Below are 24256 nucleotides of genomic sequence, written 5' to 3' on the forward strand. Positions count from 1 at the left end.
TCATTGAGGCCAGTGCAGGTCTGTGCGGTCCTGGGGTGGCAGCTTTCATCTGGGTTTAGGCTTTCTGTTCTTTCCCCAGTGCCCCAGGTCCAGTAGACTTAGTATCAGTCATTAGGGTGAATTGGAGCTTCCAATTACATAAGACATCCTCCTTAGTATATTTCCAAAGAAGATCTCTAGATATTTAATCTGTGACTATAAAGTAATGGTACTTCACTTAATCCAAAGTATGCCCCAAGTTATACGTCTCAGTAAGAACTCAGATACACCGTTGCCATGTGTTCTCTGTGTGACCTTCTCTAGTTACTGAGCATATGAGGCCACCATATAAAGTACCTCCTGCATAGTGCCTAACATGTAATAGATATTCAATAAGTGTTAATTTCCTTCCCTTTAAATGAATCTGCCTCACCACCGATATACTTTTCCCAGTGATGCTCTTATTTTTCAGACCATATGGCCATCACATTTTGAAATCGCATCCAGGTTAAATTATAAGCTATATCTTAAAATCACTTGCCACTTTTTAGAAATGTTTTGTTTTGTTGGGGGTGTTTTTGTTTTGAGCTTGAGGCAACCTTATTTACCAGCCTTGGCTCTGAATGATTTTCAAAAATCGCTTTCAGTCTGAAAAAATGAAATTTTGCCAGCATTGAGAAGGTTGACAACATTTTTGGAAATACCATAAAAGCCTCAAAAATGTTTTGGAAAAATAGCAAATCATTGGATTAAGAAAATGACTTTTTTTACCGAGATGACTCTGATGGTGGTATATAGTTATGGTATCTCTTTTTTAAATATTTGGCCATATTACATTGTAATTATAGCTAGTAGGTATTTTTAAGTATATTTTCCTCTTCTGAAACTATTCATTGAATTATATGAATAGTGCTAGACTCTGTCAGAACAACCACTTGGGAAGAGTAAAGCCATAGATTTTCAGTCACTAAGTCAGGTTCCCTTTTTTTTCAGTCCCTTTATCATCTCCATAGCCTTAATTTACTTTGCAAAAACCAGCAGATTATAGAAATTGCAGACATGTCAACAACTTTGATCTGACAACTCAATTACCACAATATTTTAAGTAACTTTTTTTCAAATTTTTCCTCTTAACAAAATATGGTACATATTGTCACCGATCTGTGGCTCCTTGGGAGCAAGCGAATGCCTTTTTAACCTCATTATCGTCATATCAGTGATATTATGTAGACTAGTCAGAACTGATCCTTATGCTGTTGAGTCAGAGAAACATTTGTCAGATGGCATATAAATCGTAACCCTTTCTTGGCTGGGCACCATTGCCGGCTCTCTTAAGTAGCAAAAGCAGTAGGACACTGTCATTTGGATTATATTTGTCTAACATCTGACTTAAGGATAAACACTATGGAAGAGTTTATGACCAAATTATTGTTGAGAGATTAGAGTGTACATCAGGGAGGGTAGATTTTATATATTTTATTTCATTTCTGCTAGTATATTTGATTATTAGGTATGGGAGGAGATACAGAAATGCATAGAACCTGAATCTTGCCTTCTGGGAAGAAGGGCAACGATTTAAAGTAAAGAGTAATTAGTACCATGCGTTGCTAGACTCCTGGTCTTCGAAGTCCTTTCAGAAAATGTTAATTGTATAATATAAAAGTGTGCCTTTAGTCCTCATTTAGTGTCTTTTCATTTTTTGATTGTGTAATGTTATACCCTACTCTTTTCTGCATGCTATACATTTCCGTTAGATATATTTTGCGAGTAATTTGCAATGATAGCATTGTAATAGTCCTACCTTGCTGCCTTAGAGTTCTAATTTTCTTGAAGCTCTTCTTCTATTAAGTCATGTCTGTGGTAGATACATGATTTCCGTAAGATATACTACTGCAACTCTTCTTAAAATATATGAAGTATTTTTCTTTGATACGTTTGGTCTATGTATGGAAAGCTTACTGATTTCTGACTTCTCCCTTTTTCAGCAGGACAACCTTGGGTCTCAGTTTAGCCACATGAGTCTTGCCCGCCAGCCATCTGCAGATGGCTCTGACCCTCACGCCACCATGTTCCAGTCCACTGTTGTTCTTCAGTCCCCACAGCAGTCTGGTTATATCATGACAGCAGCCCCTCCACCACCACCGCCGCCTCCTCCTCCTCCTCCTCCCCTACCACCTGGGCAGCCAGTCCCTACTGCTGCCTATTCTGCCTCTGGTCATCCTGTCAGCCAGCCTGTGCTCCAGCAGCAAGGATATATTCAACAGCCCTCTCCACAGGTACGTTGCTTTTTTCATCTTTTCTCTCCTATGAAAGCCTCTCATTTAAGATCAGTTTTAACTTTAGAGAGCTCATTTTTAATTTCGCATGGATAGAATTTGTGAGAACGTGTAAGCAAAGCTTGTAGTCACCTTCCCTTTTGGAGATTTTCAAGTGCATGCTAGACAACCACATGACCTGTAGACACTTCAGTTGGAGGGTTACACTTTGTGATTGTTGAGTTTCCTTCTGACTCTGAGAGGTTTCTTTTGTTCTGATTAGCTTAAGAGAAACACAGTAAAGTAAATGCACTATAAAAATAAAATGATACATTTTAAGAAGAGGTAGATCACTTTGGAGAGAATTAACATCTTAACACCGTTGAATCATCCAGTGCACGAACATGTTATCTCTCTCCATTTATTTAGATCTTCCTTAATTTTTTGTCAACAGTATTTTGTAGTTTTCATCACACAAGTGTTACACGTATTTTTTTAATATATCCCTAAATATTGAATGTTTTAAGGTGACATTCTAAAGGAGATTATTTTTAAATTTTATTTTCTATTTGTTCATCGCTAGTATGTAGAAATATAATTGTTTTTTATGTACTGATCTTTTACCCTGTGGACTTTCTAAATTTGATTATTCTACATATATTATCCTTTCCAATCTATATATCTTTTGTTTCTTTTTCTTGCCTTGTTACATTAGCTAGGAGCCCTAATGTTGAATACTTTCAACACAACAGAGGGAAGTAAAAATCTCTAGAATCCATGTATTAACTTAAATATAAGTTTTGAAAGTACATATGCTTTCCTTGTTTCCAGCCATAAGGGTAGGCGTTCAGTCTTTCATCATTAACTGTGATACTATATGTGGGGTTTTTGTATAATTTTCTAATATTCCTAGTTTGCTAAGAGTCTTTACCATGAATGGACATTAATCTTGTAAAAAAAATTTTTTGGCATCTATTGAGGTGATCATGTGGGGTTTTTTCCCCTTTAGTCTAGTAATACTTTAAATTACTTTGACTTTTGAATGTTAAACTAACCTTTTGTTTCTGGAATATACCTCACGATATATAGTGATATATATATCATGATATAGTTTTCTTTTTTATATATCACTGCATTCAATTTGCCAGTATTTATGGATTTTTGCATGTATGTTCATGAAGGATATCGGTCTGCAGTTTGCTTGTAATGTCTTTTTCAGGTTGTAGTACCCAGGGTGGTACTGACCTCAAAATGAGTTGGATAGTGTTCCCTCCTTTATTTTCTAAAGGAGTTTATGTAGAATTGGTGTTATTTCTTCTTGAATATTTGCTAGAATTGCACTAATGAATCCATCTGGACCTGGATTTCTTTTGCAGGGAAGGTTTTTAAATTATGAATTCTTATTTTTTAGTAATAGATATAGGGCTGTTACAATTTCCTTTTCATTTTGGATCAGATTTGGTAGTTTGTATCAATTTCATTTATGTTGTCAAACTTTTTGGCATAAAGTTGCTCATATGTGATATCCCCTTATTATACTTTTAGTATCTTCAGGATCTAAAGATATTAGTATTTTCAGTCTTCTTTTTTCTTTTTCCTTTATTAGTTTAACTAGAGGTTTATCAGTTCTCTTGATGATGTTAAAAGAAAAACAACTTAGGGTTTCATTAGTGTTGTTTATTCATTTTCTATTTGAACTATTACTAATATAAGGTTTTTTTGGTTTTTTTTTTTATAAATTTATTTATGTATTTATTTATTTATTTATTTTTGGCTGCGTTGGGTCTTCGTTGCTGCGCACGGGCTTTCTTTAGTTGCGGCGAGCAGGGGCTGCTCTTTGTTGCGGTGTGTGGGCTTCTCATTGCGGTGGCTTCTCTTGTTGCGGAGCATGGGCTCTAGGTGCACGGGCTTCAGTTGTTGTGGCTCACGGGCTGTAGAGTGCAGGCTCAGTAGTTGTGGCGCACGGGCTTAGTTGCTCTGCGGCATGTGGGATCTTCTTGGACCAGGGCTCAAACCCGTGTCCCCTGCACTGGCAGGTGGATTCTTAACCACTGCGCCACCAAGGAAGTCCCTGTATTACTTTTTTGACCCATGATTTACGTTAGAAGCATGTTAATTTCCAAACGGTTGGGGCTTATGGTTATTGATTTCTATTTTAGTCGCATGTGGTCAGGGAATCTACTCTAAGATTTCAGTGTTTTGGAACCTGTTGAGTCTTATTTCATGTCCCAGCATGTAGTCTCTCAGCGAATGATTTGTCTGTACTTGAAAAGAATTTGTACTCTGTCATTTCAGTGTTTTGTGGTTTTGTTTTTTTGTTTTTTTAGATCAAGTTCACATAACTTAAAATTAACCAGTTTAAAGTGAACAATTCAGTGGCATTTAGTACATTCACAGTGCTTTGCAACCATCACCTATGTCTAGTTCCAAAACATTTTTATCACCCCAAAAGAAAAGTTCATACCCATTCCCCTCACCCCCCAGCCCCCCAGCCCCTGGCAACCATCAGTCTTTATTCTCTATGGAGTTACCATTCTGGATACTTCATATTAATGGAGTCATGCAATATGTTATATTCTGTGTCTGGCTTCTTTAACTTAACATAATGTTTCAGGGTTAATCCATGTTGTAGCAGGTATGAGTACTTCATTCCTTTTTATGGCTGAATAATATGCCATTTTATATATATACCACAATTTGTCCATCTTCAACCATTATTGGATTTGGGATGTTTCCACCTTTTGCCTATTGTAAATAGTGCTCTATGAGCATGTAGGTGCATGGATTTGTTCGAGTATCTGTTTTCAATTCTTTGGGTATATACCTAGGAAAAAATTACTGGATGATATGGTAATTCTATGTTTAACTTTTTGAGGAACTGCCAGGTTGTTTTCAGTGGTGTCTGAACCATTTTATATTCCTACCTGCAGTGTATAAAGGTTCCAGTTTCTCCACATCCTTGCCAACATTTGTTATTTACCATTATTATTATTTTTATTATTGCCATCCTGTGGGCGTGAAGTGGTTATCTCATGGTTTTGACTTGCATGTCCGTAATGATTAGTGATGTTGATCATCTTTTCATGTGCTTGTTGGCCATTGTCGATCTTCTTGGGAGAAATGTGTAAGTCCTTTGCCTGTCTTTAAATCAGATTGTCATTTAGTTGTTGAGCTGTAAGAAATTCCTTGTATATTCTGGATTCTAGACCCTTATCAGATGTGTGTTTTACAAATATGTTCACCCATTCTGTAGGTTGTCTTTTCACTTTTTTGATAATGTCTTTAATGTATAAAAGTTTTTTTTTTATTTGGTGAAGTTCACTTTATCCATCTTTTCATTTTGTTGCTCATGCTTTTGGTGTCATATGTAAGAATCCATTTCCAAACCCAAGGTCATAAGAATGTATCCCTGTTTTCTGCTAAGAGTTTTATGGTTTTAGCTCCTATATTTGGGGCATTTATCTCTTTTGAGTTAATTTTTATATATGGTATGAGGTAAGGGTCCAACTTCATTCTTTTGCATGTGTATATCTACTTATTTCAGCATCCTTTGTTGAAGATACTTTTCTTTTCCCACCGAATAATCTTGGTACCCTTGTCGAATATCAGTTGACCATAAATGTAAGAGTTTATTTCTCAACTCATTTTTACACTATTTCTATCTTTAGCCAGTACTACACTGTTTTATTACTGTACCTTTCTAGTAAGGTCTAAAATCAGAAAGTGTGAGTCCTCCAACTTCTGTGTTGAAGTCCTTGAAACCTATTTTATCTGACTTTAATATTAGTGGCTTCAGCCTTCTTTTGGTTAGCACTTAAATGATATGTCTTTTTCCATCCTCTTATTTGCAGCCTTTAAAGTATGTTGTTCACATACAGTATATAGTTGGTATTTGCTGATTTATTCAGTCTGATTGGAGTGTTCAGTCCTTTTATCTTTAATATATCAACTGACATGGTTAGATGTAGGTATGCCACGTTGCTATTTGTTTTCCATTTGTCGTATCTATATTTTATTCCTGTCTTCTTGCTTTCCTTCCTTTATATTATTTGAATTCTTTCAGGGTTCTGTTTTATTTCCTCTTTTGCCTTTTTGTCTACAGCCCTTTGAATCTTGTGCTCATGTGGTTTCCTTAGGGACTATGATAGGTATCTTTAGCTTATCAAAATCTACTTTGAGTTCATACAAAACTCCAAGAAAAATGTACTAGTCATGTTAAAAGTATAATTCCATTTACCCTCTCTCCATTGTTTGTGCTATTGTTGTCATATATATTGCATGTATATACATTATAAAGAAAAATTTGGTGTTACAATTGTTGCCTTAGTAGTATCTTTTTTGTTTTTTTTAATTAGGAGAAAAGGAAGAATGTATTACTTATACACATCACACATACTGAAAAGTATAATAATGAATTAGATCCGAAATCAGGATATATCGCTTGCTGATACCTCCAGGAAAAATTAAGGGATCACATGTATATTGGGTCTAATGTTTCAAAAACAGAAGAATATTACAGAAAATTTAGGCAACTCTTGGCTTATAACTGATCCAGGAATTCTGTGCTTGGCTGGTTTCCAGATGAAATGGGCCCTCTTAAAGATTTCCACAGATCTCTGGTCTTTTAGAAGTAACCCAGTCAGATAAGCAGAACCTAACAGAACCCGTGAACCTAATAAAGTTAACTTAACACATACTTCCATACCACTGGATTAATTGTTTATTCTTCACCCCAAACCAGATCAGATTACTTTTAGAGAAATTCACAGCTGATACAGATAGCTCTGGAGGCAAAACTAAATCAAGATAGTCTTATTGGCATTTTTTCCAGCTTTATTAAGTATAATTGACAAATAAAATTTGTATTGACATTTTAATTTGCATTAGAAATATGAGAAAAATTAAAGAATGGAACCAGTGCAAGTGTGCATTAGTGTAGGGATGGATAAACTGGCTTATTAATGTGGTGATTGCTGTTCAGCAGTTAAATTGAATGAGCTAGCGATTTGTGCTTCAACCAAAATGAGTCTCAGAAACAATGTTAATTGCAAAATAAGTTGCATGAAGTTATATAGAGTACCATAAAGGTACATTTTTAAAATTCTCAGCAATTGTATGTATGGATAACAGATTACACACACACTAGAAGCTTAAAAACATTTATGGGAATGATATATACCAACTTCAGGATAATGGTTTTTCTATGGAATATAGAGCAAAGGAATGTTGGAGTGAGCCTTTAGCTATTTCAGTAGTACTTGGTAAAAGAGAGAAAAACTGAAACAAATAGTGCCCAAAAATTTAAATCTACTAAATCTGATCGGTGGGCAAATTGGTAGGTTTGTTTTGTTATGTATACTATATGTTTGAAATTTAAAAAAATTTTTTTCAGGTAAATTTAAAGCTAAGAAAATCAGTTTTCAGATGATTACTATTTGGGAGAATTATTACTCATTACACTCCAATGTTCCTGGCAGGAAAAAAAAAAATTCTGCTGCAAGTAAAATTGATTTTTTCTTTTTTCCTTAATGCTTATCCTAGATGCCAGCCTGTTACTGTGCTCCAGGCCACTACCACTCCAGTCAACCTCAGTATCGCCCCGTTCCTTCTGTCCATTACAGTTCACATCTGAACCAACCACTGCCACAGCCTGCACAGCAGGCAGGTGAGTATGTGAGGTTAGGAATTCTCAGCTTTCGCTATTGCTGTTTTTTCTCCTGCTTTATTTCAGTCTTACTGTTAAGATACTGCCACACTCAGTCTGTCAAAGGTTTCAGATAGGTGCATACCTATGAATATGCAAACCAGTGAGATGAAAAGAGTGGGCGGATCTTAGCCCCCTCCAGGGAATGCCACAGTGTCAGGTTTCTATACTACAGAGTTGGGAGCTGTAATGAGAAGATTGTAGCAGGTGAGCAGCTTCCAGGTACTCTCTGCCATTGTAGCGGAAGCCTCCTCTACAGCCTGGTAATCCACCTGTGGTAAACAGCAAAAGGCAGACAAGGCAAGTTAAGATGTCTGCTGAACAGCTAACCAAAAACAAGGACCAAAATGACCTAACTTTGGTTGAGAACTCTAGCCTAGTGAAGATATTTTGATGTCTTAGTCTCCACAGGAGTGCCTTAAAAGGAATGAAGTTCTTACACATCTTTTTAGTGTTTTGGTTTTGTGGTTGTATAGTGAAAGGTATTTTTAAACCAAATACGGTCTAATCCTAAGCATATCAAACATATTAAAACTGAAAAGATAGTTTTTCTTTTGCCCCTTTCAAATTTTCTTTAAGCATTCAATGGAAACAACTGTGATCTCAGTATAAAAGCTACCTTACTAATTTGACTGAACTCATTTCTCTCTGTGCTTCCCCACCTACATGTGTACTTCTGCCCCAGATGTTTAATAAGGTATTCTTTTCAGCCTTTTATAACTCTGGGTATTCAAGGATAATTTTTATTGGTTTCTTTGAAGCCTTTTTAGCTGCTTGTCGCCGTTTGAATGTGCTCAGACTATGTCAGCATGATTAGCTGAGGCCACATAACCCTCCACCTCTACTTACGCAGTTTCTTGCTCTTGATAATGTGTGGAACTCTTGAGGGGTTCCACAGTTTCAGGAGAAAGACATCTGCACTGGGCGGTCTGATGAGAAGTGTTCTTGCCTCTCCTCACTTGTGCAGTCTGCACTCATCGTTGTGACTCATCAGCTTCCTTTACCAGATGTTACTCTTACTTATCTCCCCAGCGGGGGAACCTCCACGTCCTCAGTCTTGCTCTCAGGAGTTGTCTTGTACTTCATGTGTAGGTTTTTCCCTTTTTCATGTTACTGGCCTTGTATTGTATGTGTGACAAATGTTCTTCCAAAGAATGTTGAGTATATACAATGGTCATTTTGGCCAACTTAGAACTTGTCCTCTGTTCCTGAACTTTAATAATACATTCCACTTCAAATAACCTAAACTAGTATATTCTCTAATTTTGAAAGGCATCAGAAGCTGTCCTTTATACCTGGACACATTGGTGATGGCACTGCTCACTAACTTTAAATACATAGTTGTTTTATTCTAATAGAAATTATTTCCTAAGTTTTCCTGGGCCTCCGTGACTGACTTTTCATATCATAATTGTCATGATTTTTTTCTTACAAAATTACAATACAGATTACAGCTAATGTTATGATAATAAAAAAAAAATTTGTCTTAACTTTCCCCATTCAAATACCTTGCGTGTGACTAATTAACTTATTAGTTCATTAGTACGCCCTATTAACGAGGCAGGCAAAGAAACTTTGTTCTGTATTTGTGTGAGCTTCTTAGTTCTGTTCTTTTTCATGGCAAAATTTTTATTCCTCTCCATTGTCAAACTGCCTACAAAATTAAAACTTTTAATCACAGGTAGGACCAGTGTGCTCATGCAAATGCCTCTGCCAAATATATTCCTCTCTGCCAAAAATGGACAACTGTAAATGCCACGCCTCCTAATTCAGGGCCAAAATATCTACACGACAGATGGCATGTGTTTATCATCAGTGATGTTTCAGTTGTGGGGTTTTTCCTAATGCTGGTTATGGTGAGAAGGAAGGCAACAATAAGTCAGATTGCATCCAGACAGGACAGGCACAGAAAAGTGCGGTGTGTCTGAATGACTTTTGACGTTGTGTTTGACTCTTAAGAGTCAGTGATAATATAACACTTTATAACTAGATTTGGTTTCATGTCATTCAGTTTGAAGAAGAGAAGAGAAATAAATCCTCAAAGCACCCTTATATGAAAGCGAAAGAAATGCTGTTATGCTAATAAGTAGAAGAGAAAATTTCCCTTTAAAGAAAAGTTCAGTTGTGCCAGTGCCACGTACTGTGTTGGTAATTATACTGAACCTTTTTGTAGAATTAGTAGGAGTTGGATGATTATATAATCTAAAGACTTTTTTATTGTTAGCCAATGGTTATTTTTTATGTCAAACTTTATCCAAAAAATGTGCATTTATGTTTGTGTGTCTCCTAACAGAAAAGTAAAATGCACTGGGAAGTGGACACAGGAACTTTTTGTTCTGATTTTCTGTACAGATTTATAGCAATTTCTTTCGCAGTAATTTACATTTTTATATGCAAACATCATACTTTTTGGATTTCATTTTTTATTTTTTTTCCTTGTAATATTTCTCTACATTCTACCATCCCCATCTGATTAAAATTAGAAATAATTTGTTACATCCCTTACTTTTCTTTTTCTTGTCAAATAACATTTAGTCAAGAAGCATATTGTTTTGTTACATGAAAGGGTGAAACTAATAATTCAGCCAAATGATGAAAGCATTGATAGACTTGGAACAATTTTTTTTCACTGAGTTACATACAAAAAAATAATTTTTAAATGTTTGCATATGAATCTAAAGAAATTTCGCCCTAAATTAACAAACCCAATTGAATCAAATATTCTTAGATCAGGTTGGGTATGGGCAGTAGAAATAGAAGATTTTCTGTTATTTTCCCTTTTGGGGGCAGGAAGGAGGTTGGGGAAATACCTCAAGGATAAAATGCCTTTGGTCTTCCATGCAAGTGTGTACCAGAGAACTGCAGTAGTTATTGATCTCCTTGACAATAAACCCACCTATTATGGGGACTGAATTGAAATCAGTACTAACATTACTGCTGGGGAATGAATGTACAAATCCTTTGTTATGAATGTGAAACTACTAGGTCATTAAAACAAGGTTGAGTCAGCCCCTGTCAACAGAAGCAGAAGAAATTCTGGCTACTTAAGGCCTTTTGGACAATGTATTATATAACATGAAAGAAAACAAAATAGGAGTCAAATCCTGACAACCCTTATTTGTATTTAAGTGGTATTAGGTGTATCACTTAAAGCCTCCGGGTTTCCATTTACTCACTTGCAAAGTAAGGGAGTTTTACTGTATCATCTGTTGAAGCCTCTGTGTACTCTAAAATTCCATGATTCTGTGTGTCTGTCTTATGTGAGTCATTTCTAGTTTAGAAAGGTGGAACATTGGAGAATTGGTTTGCAGTAGCTTAATGACCTAGTGTCAAAACTGGAGCCATACAAGCAAAGATTTCAAAAGATCTGGTTACTTGCCAGCTGCAGTAATATGGATTTGTTATCTTAACCCTTTATCATAAAATTTACAGCTTGAATACTATGAAGTATACTACATATAAGAAGCTTGGTACACTATAAAGAAACTCTTCCTGCAGGTAGTAATTGTAGCAAAGATTTTAGGTTTATGAGGCCTGGCTGTTTTCTATGCAGCTGCTTTCATTCTTATGACTCTTTTGAAAAGTTTGCAGCTTCACCATATATGTTGAATATTTTGCAATAATTGGCCTTGTTCCTGAGCTGTTGGATTCGGGGCCGTAGCACTGTCTGAGAGGTTTACATTTCTCACAGTGAACCGGTCTCTTTTTCAGCTGCTTCCTGGCTTCTTTTTACTCAGGTTTCCACTGCCCTTTTTTTTTTTTTTTTTTTTTTTTTTTTCTTTTTAATGCTGTATTAAAGTATTAACATTTGCTTATATTTTCCATTAATTGTAATGCCTTTTAATCATGCATCAGACTCAGAAATAGGGATTTGAATTTAAATGACAACCTTGGCTTAATATAATTTACCTTTTAAAAATTCATGAAAGCTATTGCTTTAATTTCTTTTCCAAAGCAGATTTGAATGGCAGATTAATTTTGATTGGAGCTTTTCTTAAAAGTTTAATGTCTTAAGCATGCCAGACTCATTAGCAAAAGTCAAATACATCTCTTTCCCTGTTGCTAAATAACTTTTTAGGAATATTATTATGCATGCCATTAAATGGACCTAAGACATGTAAACGCATTTGAAGCTATTTGAAGGGATATAATTTAATTTTTTTCCAAACTGTGATATTGTATGCATGTGGGAAGCAAAATGACTCCATAGGACTAAATATCATTTTAGTTTTGCAACCTCTGTTAAATTCAAAGATTATCAATGCATTTATACCTTTAACCAGCAGACTACAGTAGGGTCCTGATGAACCACAACCACAGGAGGAACATTTCAGGTTAAACAGTCTGTAAGGTGCACAGAATACTGGCAGCATTGCAGGGCACAAATTTAAAAGTAACCAGGGTGTAAAAGGCAAGCAAGGAAGAAAGGGCCCTATTGGATAAGTGGAGGAGGGGTGATATTGATAAGAGATTTTACTTATGTCAAATAGGGACTCTATCTACACAGTCAATTTCTTTACTGACAACTTCTGACTTGAGTAATAGGAATTTTGTATTTATATTGCCGGGTGGTAGCCCTGACTATCCTTGTTTTTTCATTGATTCTGTAAACATTTCTTAGCATTGCCTGACCAGCGCAGACTTAAACATTGTATATTACCTACAAATCCACCTATTTCCCTTTTCCCTTCTCCATTAACCTGCCGCCACTGGAGCCAAATGTATCTGGTAAGTACCCATAGATTTCCTTGAGTCGTATGCCCTCTTCCACAGGACTGTCATTTAAATAGCTGTGAGCTATAACCTCTTTGTGGCCGTTTTTATTAGATTTGTTTTTTATGTTTGTATTTATGTTTATTTCAGGCACAGAAGTAGGAGGGCAGAGGGTGATAGAGGAGAAGAATAGCAAAGATGTGCTGGCAGCTGTGTGTTCTTCCAAATTCACCTAACAGACTATCCTTAGTTGAACTTGCCTGCTCACTAGAATAGTGCCGCAAACATAAGACAAACCAGATTACAAACTTGAGATTTTGGTGATTTGGAAACAGTTCTCACAAACTGTCTTGTAGATACCTAGTTACAATTAAATTTAAAGTTGGCAAAATGGCTCATCCAAAAAAGAAAAAATCTGCCCTGACAGTGCTTCTGCTGTACAAATTCAGTCCTGAAAAAATTTAATAATACTGTTAAATGAAATAACCTTAGATTTATTAAATGGCTGTTCTGACTAAGCACTTCTTCAGTTTCTTTTATTATCTTTCTGATTATGTCTAATCCGTATTATTAAGAATGCTTTCCTTTAACACAAATGCTGTTTCAGATCACCTGTATAAAATAAAACTAGCCTGTTAAAGCCGGTGCAGTCCTTTTCTGCTGAGCACTGTGTTTCCTTCTTGCTCTCTTCTCTGTTGAAGTGAAAGAGAGTTAAAAATAGAATATTCTTTGGAGCCCTCCGGGGAAGAGCCTGAGCCATCAATTTATATTGTCCTAGTTCTCTCAGCTTGCAGAATTGATTGTGGTTTCCTCTGAAAGTGCTGGAAGAAACGGGATAATATTGCAACAGTGCAGTCCTTTAACAAAGGAGAATGTCGGTGTTAAATAATACCTTATATTGAGATCTGGGTGTTTATTCTGTTGTTTGGTATCACTTAATATAGGCATTGCTTGCTTTACAAAATAGATGCTCTCCCACAATACTCACAAATTTCTATAAAAGATATTCTGTTTTCCTCTTACACCCAGGTTAAATCCAGATATATCACAGGAAGGATTTTTTTTTTTTTTTAAATTATGATGTACTGAAACACACTTTATTGAGGAAAGAATATAATTTAGATAGTAACCAAGTTGGGGGTGTATTGGGTGTCAGAATACTGGAAATACTCTTTTTGTAGCATTTTTCAAAACAGAGTGGTACTTTTCATTCTCTAGAAATCTACTTTAGCCTTCCTAATCTTCAACCTTCTCCCTCTTTTCCAGATCATTGGATTTTTTTCTCATACTTGGCAGTCTTCAAACTATACTTTTGAAACTATCAGAGCTATGTCCCTCCCTTCCTTTGGTCTGAATACTTAGATAATGAACCTGAAGCACAGTGCCACTTCTCTAATAAGTGCCACTGTTAACAGTTGATGCTCTGCAGCCTGAATGTTTAAACGCAGGTTTAAAGCAACTTGAACAGTTCTTTAAGATGTAAATTTTATTAAGCAAGTGTGCATAAAGTGAGGCATGTCTGTAATTACATGGTCCTTTATGTTGCTAATAAACTATTAATGATTTTGTCTTGCATAAACAATAGTAAGGGGCTTATCTTTAGTTGGATTAGTAGAATGATCTTGTGCATTTCTTACCTTTTTTTAGTGCTTTCCAAGTGAATATTTCTAGTTTTGCTTGTGATTATTAACTTTAATAACCAACATAGATCCCATGGTCTTATGTCATTCAAAAAAAGTCCAATAATCTTTTTGCAGCGTTTAATATCATGTTCTTTAGAGAGTATACTCTAAAATTATGTACTTTGTAACTAGTTACTGGACTGTTGTTTGTTTTAAGTATTGGAATGAATGATCAAACATCATGACTTCTTGAAAAACAGTTCAGGTACCTGTCCTAATGCCAGTAGAATTTCCTTCCTGGGATACCAGCCATACAATGTATCAAATGTTAAATGATGCTTTTTGCTTTTTTTTTTTTTTTTTTAAGTTAGAAAGATTCCTCAGCCCCTGACAGCTTCCTGTTCAGTGTGGTTCAAACCTCAAACCTGGTGGGTTTTCCTGCCTGGAATGTAAAAATGAATGTAAAGCTTATTCAGTATGTAGAAAAGAGCCATTGCTTCACAAGAACTTGAAGGGTTCACCCCTGTTACAGGACATGCCCCTTTATATACACAGTGTCCAGGTTAAAGCTGGCATTGCCCCATTGGTAAAAAAGCTCACTTCTTGGCAAAGCAATTCAACTTTATGGAGAGGAGAGCCACATTTATGAAAATTCTGCTGGAGAAATCTTCTGTATACTCATCTGGAATATGGCAGGAGGGTATACGTTTTGAGTAAAGGCAGCCTTTGAGGCAAAATAGCAAAGCTAAAACCCAAAGAGGAACATTGGAGATTGACATGGAAATGCTCAGGCTGAGTGAGAGACCCAGACCAGGGAACATGGAACCTGAAATATGTCACCATTTGAGCCTCTTCTTCCCCTTCCCAGTTGTTTTATATACATGTGAAATCTTATTATAATGAGACAAAGAGATGTAACCTTGAAATGAAGAGGTTACAAACCATGCATCTTGGGAGTAGTGGAAACTCTGTGACACCTGGTCTTGTTTTCAGCCCGGAAGTTTGTATAGCTACAGTCTGGACTAACTGCTCAACAACCTTTCACTCTGATTCTGTTTTGGGTAACAACACTTAATACTCACAAATAATCTTCAAATGAAAAAAAAAACTTTCCTGGTTGATTGACTATTTACAATAATTCTTTGTTTTCCTATAATTAAATTTCTGTTAAGACTTAGACTCTGTTTAACTTTGCTTCTGTTAAACTACAGTAAAAGTCTTCATTAACCAAAATTCTCAGAAAATGGAAGGAGGGTCAGGTGTTTAAGTGTTCTGCTTATTTGAGCAGTATTACTGTAGTACTCTTTCTACTTCAGCATTTGTCCCTGAGAAAAGTAAGGTTTAGAATCAGACTACTATGTGCAAATCCCAGCTACAACACTTAACAGCTGGTAACCTTGGACAAAATGTGAACCTCTCTGTGCTTTTGGTTTTTTTCATCTGAAAAATGGAGATAGTAAGACTTCATAAGATTGGGAGCACTAAAAGAGTTAGCATATGAAAGTGCTTAGAACAGTACCCAAAACCTAGTGAATGTCATGTAAATGTTAGCTACTATTATTGCCTTGTGCTATCAAAGAAATGATAATTATGTAGTATTCTAAATGAAAATGCTTAGGGATTTGGGCTAAATTTGTGTTTGGGCTGGGTTGCAGAATGGAAACCAGAAGCTGACATAATTTGTCCTAAAATACTTAGTCTTTTTGTCTTGTAATCTTCTTGACACATGCCTTCTTCCTAAAAGGCAGTAGAGAGTTCAGATCAGCTGAGTTTTTTTCTCATCCTTTGATTGTTAACTTGAGGTCTAAATATGTTCTAAGAAAATTTACTTACATGCTTCCTTCCCATAGCTTTGTAAAATCCCTGTTGATTAGCTATAGAAACATTGCATGGAGAAAGGTTTTGAAACAGAATGTGTCATATGGTCCATTTCTATAAACAATGTAAGTGGGTATGTATGTTGCTATCTATGCAGGGAAAATAAGGCTAACCATATATACAACATGTAAATAGTGATTATCTACAAGTGACTGTTATGCAAAAATGGTTTTTTCCACCCTGACTTTTTCCCATTTTTGTATTTTCCAAATTTTCTTCCATGAAAACCTATTTTATAATCAAATAAAGCTTTTTCAAAGGTGTTTTTAATGTCCCTTTTTCCCCAGCAGTGTTCAAATTAAACCTTCATTTCAAGCTGTACATATTAGATAGAAACTAAAACAGTTCTGTTCTTCCTTATCAAGTAAACACTTTGAGGTTAATTACATGAAATCTGTGATTCAGCTGCTATGCATTTTTTAAGGAGAGGCATAATGAGCGATCCATGATTCTAGACTGAGGTGATTTGTATTCATGGGATTAAGTTTCATCTTAATGAAAAGGCAAATATGTTTAACCTTATTGTATAAACATGTTATCTTAAAACTACTGCTTTTGCTATCAAAAGCCATTCACTAAACGTGGACAGTGAGAAACGGGCCATCCATTCTCAGTCAGCCTGGTTTTGTGTAGAAGCATGTAGTATTTTGATTCCATTCTGTTAAGAATATGTTCTTCCTCGCTGTTTATTTAGTAAGTATAAATATTAAGTGCCCACTTTTTTGGCTTATTTGCTTGATATCCGATATGGGTATTTTGGGGTTTTTTTTCCTTTAACGGGGTGGGTAGGGTGTTAAAAGCTTCTAACCCTGCCCTTAAAAAGCACACCTTTTCTATTTTGGGGGTTTTTTAAACGTGTACACAAGCCATGAGAGAACAGTTAACAAGAGCAATTTTATATTACCTGTCGAGTTTTAAGAAATATGGAATAAGGCAATGAACAAAATTATGAGAAGATTAATAAGAGAGCTTCTTAGGAAGATATTTTCCTTTCAAGTGTTTGACATTCTTATTTTTATTAGCTCCACTGTTATTTAAAAACATGTTCCCAGTTTATTTGTGCTACTTCTGAATGAAGTACTAATATTAGTTATTTTTTCTACTTTCACAATCTTTAAAATCTGGAACCTCTTAGTAGTTCTCACTGCTCTTCTACTTGTAAAATCTCTGGTTCTCCACCAATATTCTACCTTCATCTTCCACTTTTCCTCCCTGTTCCTCAAATGTGTTACTCATTTTTTACTTTTTCCAGACCTCTTCTTTAAGTCCAGGCTCATATGTTACTTCCTCTGTGACTATCAGCCAGGATTAACTTCTCCCTCTTAATTTCATAATGCCCTATTTATTCTGCTATTCTGTTATGGTGTCATGGCTAAGAATGCCTAATTTCAAAGATAGGGACCGTGTTTCACTCACCTTTTATCACCCTCCAGGCACATCTTGAGCTCACAGCATCTTTACATAACCGTCTATAACAAATGAGGTGCTAGAATCAGATGTTTTAGATTTTATATTATATTGCACATTTTCAAAATGTGATGTTTGTGTGGAGATATACATATACATTAGTAGGAATGGATATTAGTGGAGTTAAGTTTGCATTAAAGAATCTAAAATACCATTGGAAATTTATCGGTGCAAATTCCATGATGTAGTGTCCAGGTGATGCTACATTAGACCACTGTGTCATGAAATCTATAGCTATTTATTGAAGCTTTCTGTGTCAGATTTCTTTTCATAAGAGGGAGTTGCAGGCAGGAGGCAAACAAGGTGAACCTCCAAATACTGGCAATGAATAAAATACAAAAATAGTATGAAAAACACTTGAGTTTCTTAGGGGGATGTGACTATTTAAGTCAAGGTATTTAAGTCACATTATGTTACAGTGAATTCTGCTAGGTGGTCACATTTTTCTTTTTAATTTTAGTGGACTGTAATTCTGACAAGTCCATTGTAAGAAGTTACTTTCCCAGTCTATAAAGAGCTGAGCCCCAATTCTGACCCTGCAATAGATGTATGTGTGGGTGTGCGGGTGTTCAGAGATGGTGTTTCTAACACAAAAAAGGGTCTTCACATCCCATTTCCATTCCTGCCCTTTCTTTTCCTAGGGGTGGAAATGTGTCAGTGTATGTTTCGATGATACTTGGACTTTAGAGTATGAATTTGAAATACTTGTTATTTGGTAAACTGAAAATAGGGTTGGTTGTTAATTATTAGGCTAAGGAGCGAGAAAGAAGCTTCTTTACCACCAGATTTGAGGACTATAGGAATTACACAGGGAGAAATGTTTCAGAAACAGCATATTAACAATCACTTTATTACATATAAGGACCGTAATATACATTTTTGGGGAAAGCTAGATTGGCGAGAAGTTATTTGAAACATGGCAATAAAACACTGTTGCCATAGAAATAGCATCATTTTATAAAACCCTTCACTATTAAAGTATTCACTATAACTGGATTTGTACTTGATTTTTACTTTGTTGTTAATATGTTGCTTAGTTACCGGATGTGTTTTGTATTCATATCTTTAGAAAAGGTTGACGCTAGAATTTATTCAATTATTTAGCCATTGAGTGGAATCATTGAGGCTTCTAGGCAACTGCAGTGATACCCTTGTCTACAATCAATACCTGAGATGGGATCTTTGCCATTCCTGTTGCTTTAGGGATTAATAAGGATGGAAATGAAAACTGATATTTATAAGATAGCAAAATAGATTTATGGTGCTATCAGAGAAATCATTTCACTGACCTTTAGTTGTGGAAGTTTGTATAGGCAGTGCCATAGTTTGGTTTATCTTTGTAGAAGCTTTTTAGATACCCTGATTAGAAGGTCAGTTATTTTTTTATCTGGTTTCTTTTTAAAAAAAAAAAACAAAAAAAGGATTTGTGGTAGTTTTTAGTAATTTACATAAGTCTTGAGCTAACTGGTTTACTTAAAGGAATCCTCTTAGGGTCAGGAGACACATATTGTACAATTCATATTCACTACTCAAAGCTTATCATTGTGGATTCTTATTAAATAACTGATAAATTCACTTAATAAAAATATGTTTATACTCCTAACTTACTAGTTAAATCACCAACAGTGCCTTCAGTTTAGGAAGAACTGTCCCTTAGGTTTTTGATTTGTGAACTTTGGGCAGATTGCTTAACCCTTCTAATGATCGGTTTCTCTGTTAAGTGACCTTAATAATACAATAAGGAAATAACCTTAAAAATTGCTAGGTAACTCAATTTTTCCTTGTGCCCTTGACACATTCCTAATGTAAGGATTCGTATCTTAGTGTGGTTTTTCAAACATACAACTATTCTATAAAAGTGGTTTCCCCCTTCCATTGTTTTCAGTCTCCAGAAGGACTAGTTCTATCACTACCAACTCAAAACTCTCCATTTTTTAACAAGAGGCCCTGCATTTTGCTTTTGCACCGGGTCCCACAAATTATGTAGCCAGTCCTGGTCCACAGAAACTATTTTTAATAACAGACTGTACTACACACTAACGAGTAATTGTGTATATAAACCAAGTCTGTGGCCCTATAAATTTCCTCAACTGCAAAGGAAATCTTTGTACCCAAATTTTATTTGAGTGTTATTTTGGGATGGTGGGGAGTGTAGCTGACTTGGGTTACCTCCATAGTAAACCTTTTAAATGTTAGCTCTGATAACAGAAGATTTTTGAGACTTGCTGTTTAAACAAAACTCTGTCATCTTAGAACACAAAGTACGTGCTTAAAATACAAAAACATACTGCTAGTGAAATAAATTAAATTCAAAGCAGGATTTAACTCACTGTGCCATTACAGGTTATCAAGTTATGCCCAACCAGCAGCAAAACTACCAGGGGATAGTTGGAGTTCAACAGCCCCAGAGTCAGAGCCTAGTTGGTGGTCAGCCCAACAGCATTGGAAATCAGATTCAAGGAGTGGTCATCCCCTATCCTTCAGTGCCATCATATCAGGTACGTGGTCGCTCTTACCTGCATTGGGTAGAGGGGATTTTGAATAACTAAAATGTGTAGCTACATTCTTCTCCTTTTAATATGGGGAAAATGCTTCTGTAATACATAACTTTATAGTCTTAAGAGTTTTATTAGTCATTGCAGCTTTGTTCTGTCCTCACTTATTGCATTATTCATTCACTTCATTAACTTTTAGAAAAAAAATATCTGAACCCTATTTATTTTGAGAAGTAAATTTTTCAGGCATTGTCTGTGTTTCCAACTGTTCAATACGTAAGTATCAATATATGAGCAAGTGTCTTACTTATTCTATTCTTCAGCTCCTTAGAAAATCTCTTAAGGAGAATGGAATGGGAGGGAAAAGTAAAGGTGGAGGTAGGTATATGAAATAGAGTACAGATTATAAGTCAGTGTTTATAGAATAGAGAAGGATGTGCAATTTCCCATGCTGGAACTGAGCTTTTTCCCCCTCACTAAATCCAAAAAAGGAATAGTATGTCATGTATTGAAAATGTCATGGATTTTAATTTATAGTTCTAAAGTAGAAATACCTACTGTTTCATGAATAAGTCAGATTTCTTTAGCCCATCTATGGCACATTTCCAGAAATTTATTTTACCTTCCTTTACCTTTCTGGAATAACCTGCAAGTGAGTTTGTTTTATTAGCCTCATGGTTTCCCATAGCTGACTCGAATGTTAAGAAATCCAAAGGCCATTGTCATTCATCTCAACAAGGTAAAAATAATCTAGTTGGGAAGATAAATGTACATCTAAACACAGGTCAACAAATTGGTGATAATATACAGACCACTAACAGAAGGAATTATGAAATATGGCCATGAATAGGTTAGGGACTTAATACAGAAGTTTTCTAGAAAGGTATAAACCTTTAATTAGCTCTTAAAAGAAAATTATGGGCATAAATTAGTTAAGGCATCCTGAGGATGGGGAAGGATGTGAGCAAAGGAGGTAGCATATTCTTGTAATTCCAGAAAATGAAAATTGTAATTAAAATGTAAAATGTGGAATTGTTGAGGACTTTTGAGCACTAGGAATATGTCTACTTTTGAAGCCCCTTGATAATAGAAAGCAACTAAGGAAAAAAGAAGATACATCATGAAACTAGATTTTATATCTTTTCTTTTCTCTCAAATCCTCCACACTTTTTACTCCGGTCCACCCTGCTTAAGCCGAGGCCCATGAGACTGCCCATCCCCTACTTCCTCTGTAGCTAGACATTAGACAGGATCACTACCGAGCCAGGAACTCTCCCTTCTCAAGGACCCTGGTCATGCTACCTAATCTAGTCTGTTGAGCATCTATTAGATGCCCAGGCACTGTGTAAATAAGATCTCCCTTGAAATATAAGTTTAGGGACTTCCCTGGTGGTCCAGTGAGTAAGACTCTGTGCACCCAATGCAGGGGGCCCAGGTTCAATCCGTGGTCGGGGAACTAGATCCCGCATGCATGCTGCAACTAAGAGTTCACATGCCGCAACTAAAGATCCCGCGTGCCGAAACTAAGACCGGGTGCAGACTAAATAAATAAACAAGCAAACAAATAAAAGAAAGATTAGTTTAACACTGGAAAATTAACTGGTGGATTAACTATTAAAAAAAAGAAATATAAGTTTAAAATAAATTACATCCTTGTTAGTGTAGTTTTTAAAAATGGAGTTAGGTACTGAAAATGTTTCAGAGCTAAGACAGTTATTATCATTTCTATAGCATACTTTTTTACAAGTTATAAATTATTTTCTCATGGTATTTCATGTAATCCTTCCACTGGGTGAATGATTGTGAGAAGTATTGCTCTGATAAGCAATGAATGACAGGCTGCCTCATGCTTCCTACTACATTTGGCTAGATAAGCTAGGTGGTAATAAACTGTCATCTAAAAAATAAGCCCGAGGGAATTCCCTGGCAGTCCAGTGGTTAGGACTCGTCGCTTTCACTGCCGAGGGCCTGGGTTCAACCCCTGGTGGGAGAACTAAGATCCCACAAGTCATGCATCACGGCTGAAAAAATAAAAATAAAAATAAAATTTTAAATTAACAAATAAATAATAAGCCTGAAAAGTCATCTACTCAGTAGAGTATATTCTGCGGCTGTACATTCTCAAGTACAGTTTCCTCTCTTTTGGTACTTCAGTTTTTTTCTTTAACACTAGTTACAAATTTATTCTGTAGCTCAAATCATCTAGATTGAGTTGTCATTTTTCCTAGATCTGCCTTCTATATACACTAACTTAGATACAATCAGAAATAATATTAGGATGTTACGCTGCCTCAGTAGACAAAAAGACTGAAATATATTTTGTCATAAAAAACTGGATAAATCAAACCAACAACTTTATCTTTGCAGCTGAGCCAGATTGAAAGTAGTTTAAGAGATTACTGTGTATTTTGAAAGGACTAGTTACATTTTAGAAACATGTTATATAGGCAAGACTTAGAAGTTAATCATCAGCTTATAAATCATAGAGCCCAGGTATAGAGAATCATGAAGTGGTTAAAGAACTAAGGCCCTGGAGCCAGTGGGCATGGGTTCAAACCCCGACTTTTCTCCTCACTAGCTATACAACCTTGGGCAAGTTATTAACCTCAATTTTTAACCCCTTCTATAAAACGAGGATGATAAAAGTAACTTCTTAGGGTTGTTAGGAAGACTTGATGTAATAATATACATAAAGTTCTTGGAACAGAACCTGAACATGGTAGTAAGTACTCGGTAATGTTAACTTCGCTTGTCATCACTGTTACTACTGTTACTGTCATTGCTACTACTGTTGCTGACATCATCATCAGAAGCTTTTACACAGGCTTTATTTACCAAAATCATTTTAATGCAACTGATGTGGTGCACTTGTAAATTACAAAACCATTATGACCTTGTGGTTTCTATTTTAGAAACTGTGGAAACTAGAGAAATGAATCCATTATGTTCATGTGTTTTGTTTTGTTTTTATTTATTTATTTTTGGCCACGTTGGGTCTTCATTGCTGCGTGCAGGCTTTCTCTAGTTGTGGTGAGCAGGGGCTACTCTTTGTTGTGGTGCACGGGCTTCTCATTGTGGTGTCTTCTATTGTTGCGGAGCACGGGCTCGAGGCGTGTGGGCTTCAGTAGTTGTGGCGTGAGGGCTCAGTAGTTGTGGCTCACGGGCTTAGTTGCTCCACAGCATGTGGGATCTTCCCAGACCAGGGATCGAACCCGTGTCCCCTGCTTTGGCAGGCGGATTGTTAACCACTGCGCCACCAGGGAAGTCCCGATTATGTTCATGTGGTTTCTGTGTAGATGAATGTGGAAAACAGAGAATTGAAAGATCCACTGGTGATCAGATGCCTGCTGTGCTAGATCCTGTAAATGGAGATTATAATGGAGATAATACCCCTCCTGAGGTGGAGGTGGCATCCCGTTTTTGCAGATAATGAACTCTGGGGCCTCAGAATCTGAGTTAAGTCGTTTGCCCGGTGTCACATATATAATAAAGTTGACGGAGTCGGTATCACATCTAGATATCTTAAGCTTCAGAGCTCACACTTTCTGATCCAGTGTATCTCACTAGTACCCTATCTGAGTTTTACTTAGCTCTACCTGAGGTAAATTGCATTACTCTTTCCATGTGAAAGGGTCATCCTCATTTGGAAACTGTTTCTTTTTTAAAATAACTTCTGGGACTTCCCTGTTGGCGCAGTGGTTCAGAATCCGCCTGCCATTGCAGGGGACATGGGTTCGATCCCTGGTCCGGGAAGATCCCACATGCCGTGGAGCAGCTAAGCCCGTGCACCACAACTGCTGAGCCTGTGTTCTAGAGCCCGCGAGCCACAGCTACTGAACCTGCCTGCCACAACTACTGAAGCCCGCACACCACAACGAAGAGTAGCCCTGGCTCGCTGCAACTAGAGAAAGCCCGCGTGCAGCAACAAAGACCCAACGCAGCCAAAAATTAAATAAATAAATAAATAAATATTTAAAATAAAAATAATAAAATAACTTCTACTTTGGGATATGAGTCATAACTCCTAGCCTGCTGTACTATTGATAAATGCTAGCCAAAAACAATAACCAGCTAAAAAGAACATTGAAATAAAGTGGTAATGCTGTAACTAACTTATGAGGACAGCCTATTGGCAGTTTTAGC

The 24256-nt window shown here is 36.2% G+C and overlaps 1 protein-coding gene across 17 annotated transcripts in view; it reads left to right on the top strand.

Moving 5' to 3' along the window:
* R3HDM1 (R3H domain containing 1) overlaps positions 1-24256 on the top strand; it is a 119842-nt gene that overhangs the window by 59244 nt on the left and 36342 nt on the right. For 15 of the 17 annotated variants that reach the window (XM_082465788.1, XM_082465801.1, XM_082465789.1 and 12 more), the window contains 3 exons: positions 1965-2255; positions 7776-7899; positions 19962-20116. In XM_082465788.1, coding sequence (XP_082321914.1) covers positions 1965-2255; positions 7776-7899; positions 19962-20116 — 570 coding nt within the window. The remainder of the gene's footprint in view (positions 1-1964; positions 2256-7775; positions 7900-19961; positions 20117-24256) is intronic. The other 2 variants (XM_082465797.1, XM_082465802.1) reach the window with 1 other exon arrangement.

This window comes from Balaenoptera physalus (genome assembly GCF_965194825.1).
Source record: "Balaenoptera physalus genome assembly, chromosome: 6".
Lineage (NCBI taxonomy): Eukaryota > Metazoa > Chordata > Mammalia > Artiodactyla > Balaenopteridae > Balaenoptera > Balaenoptera physalus.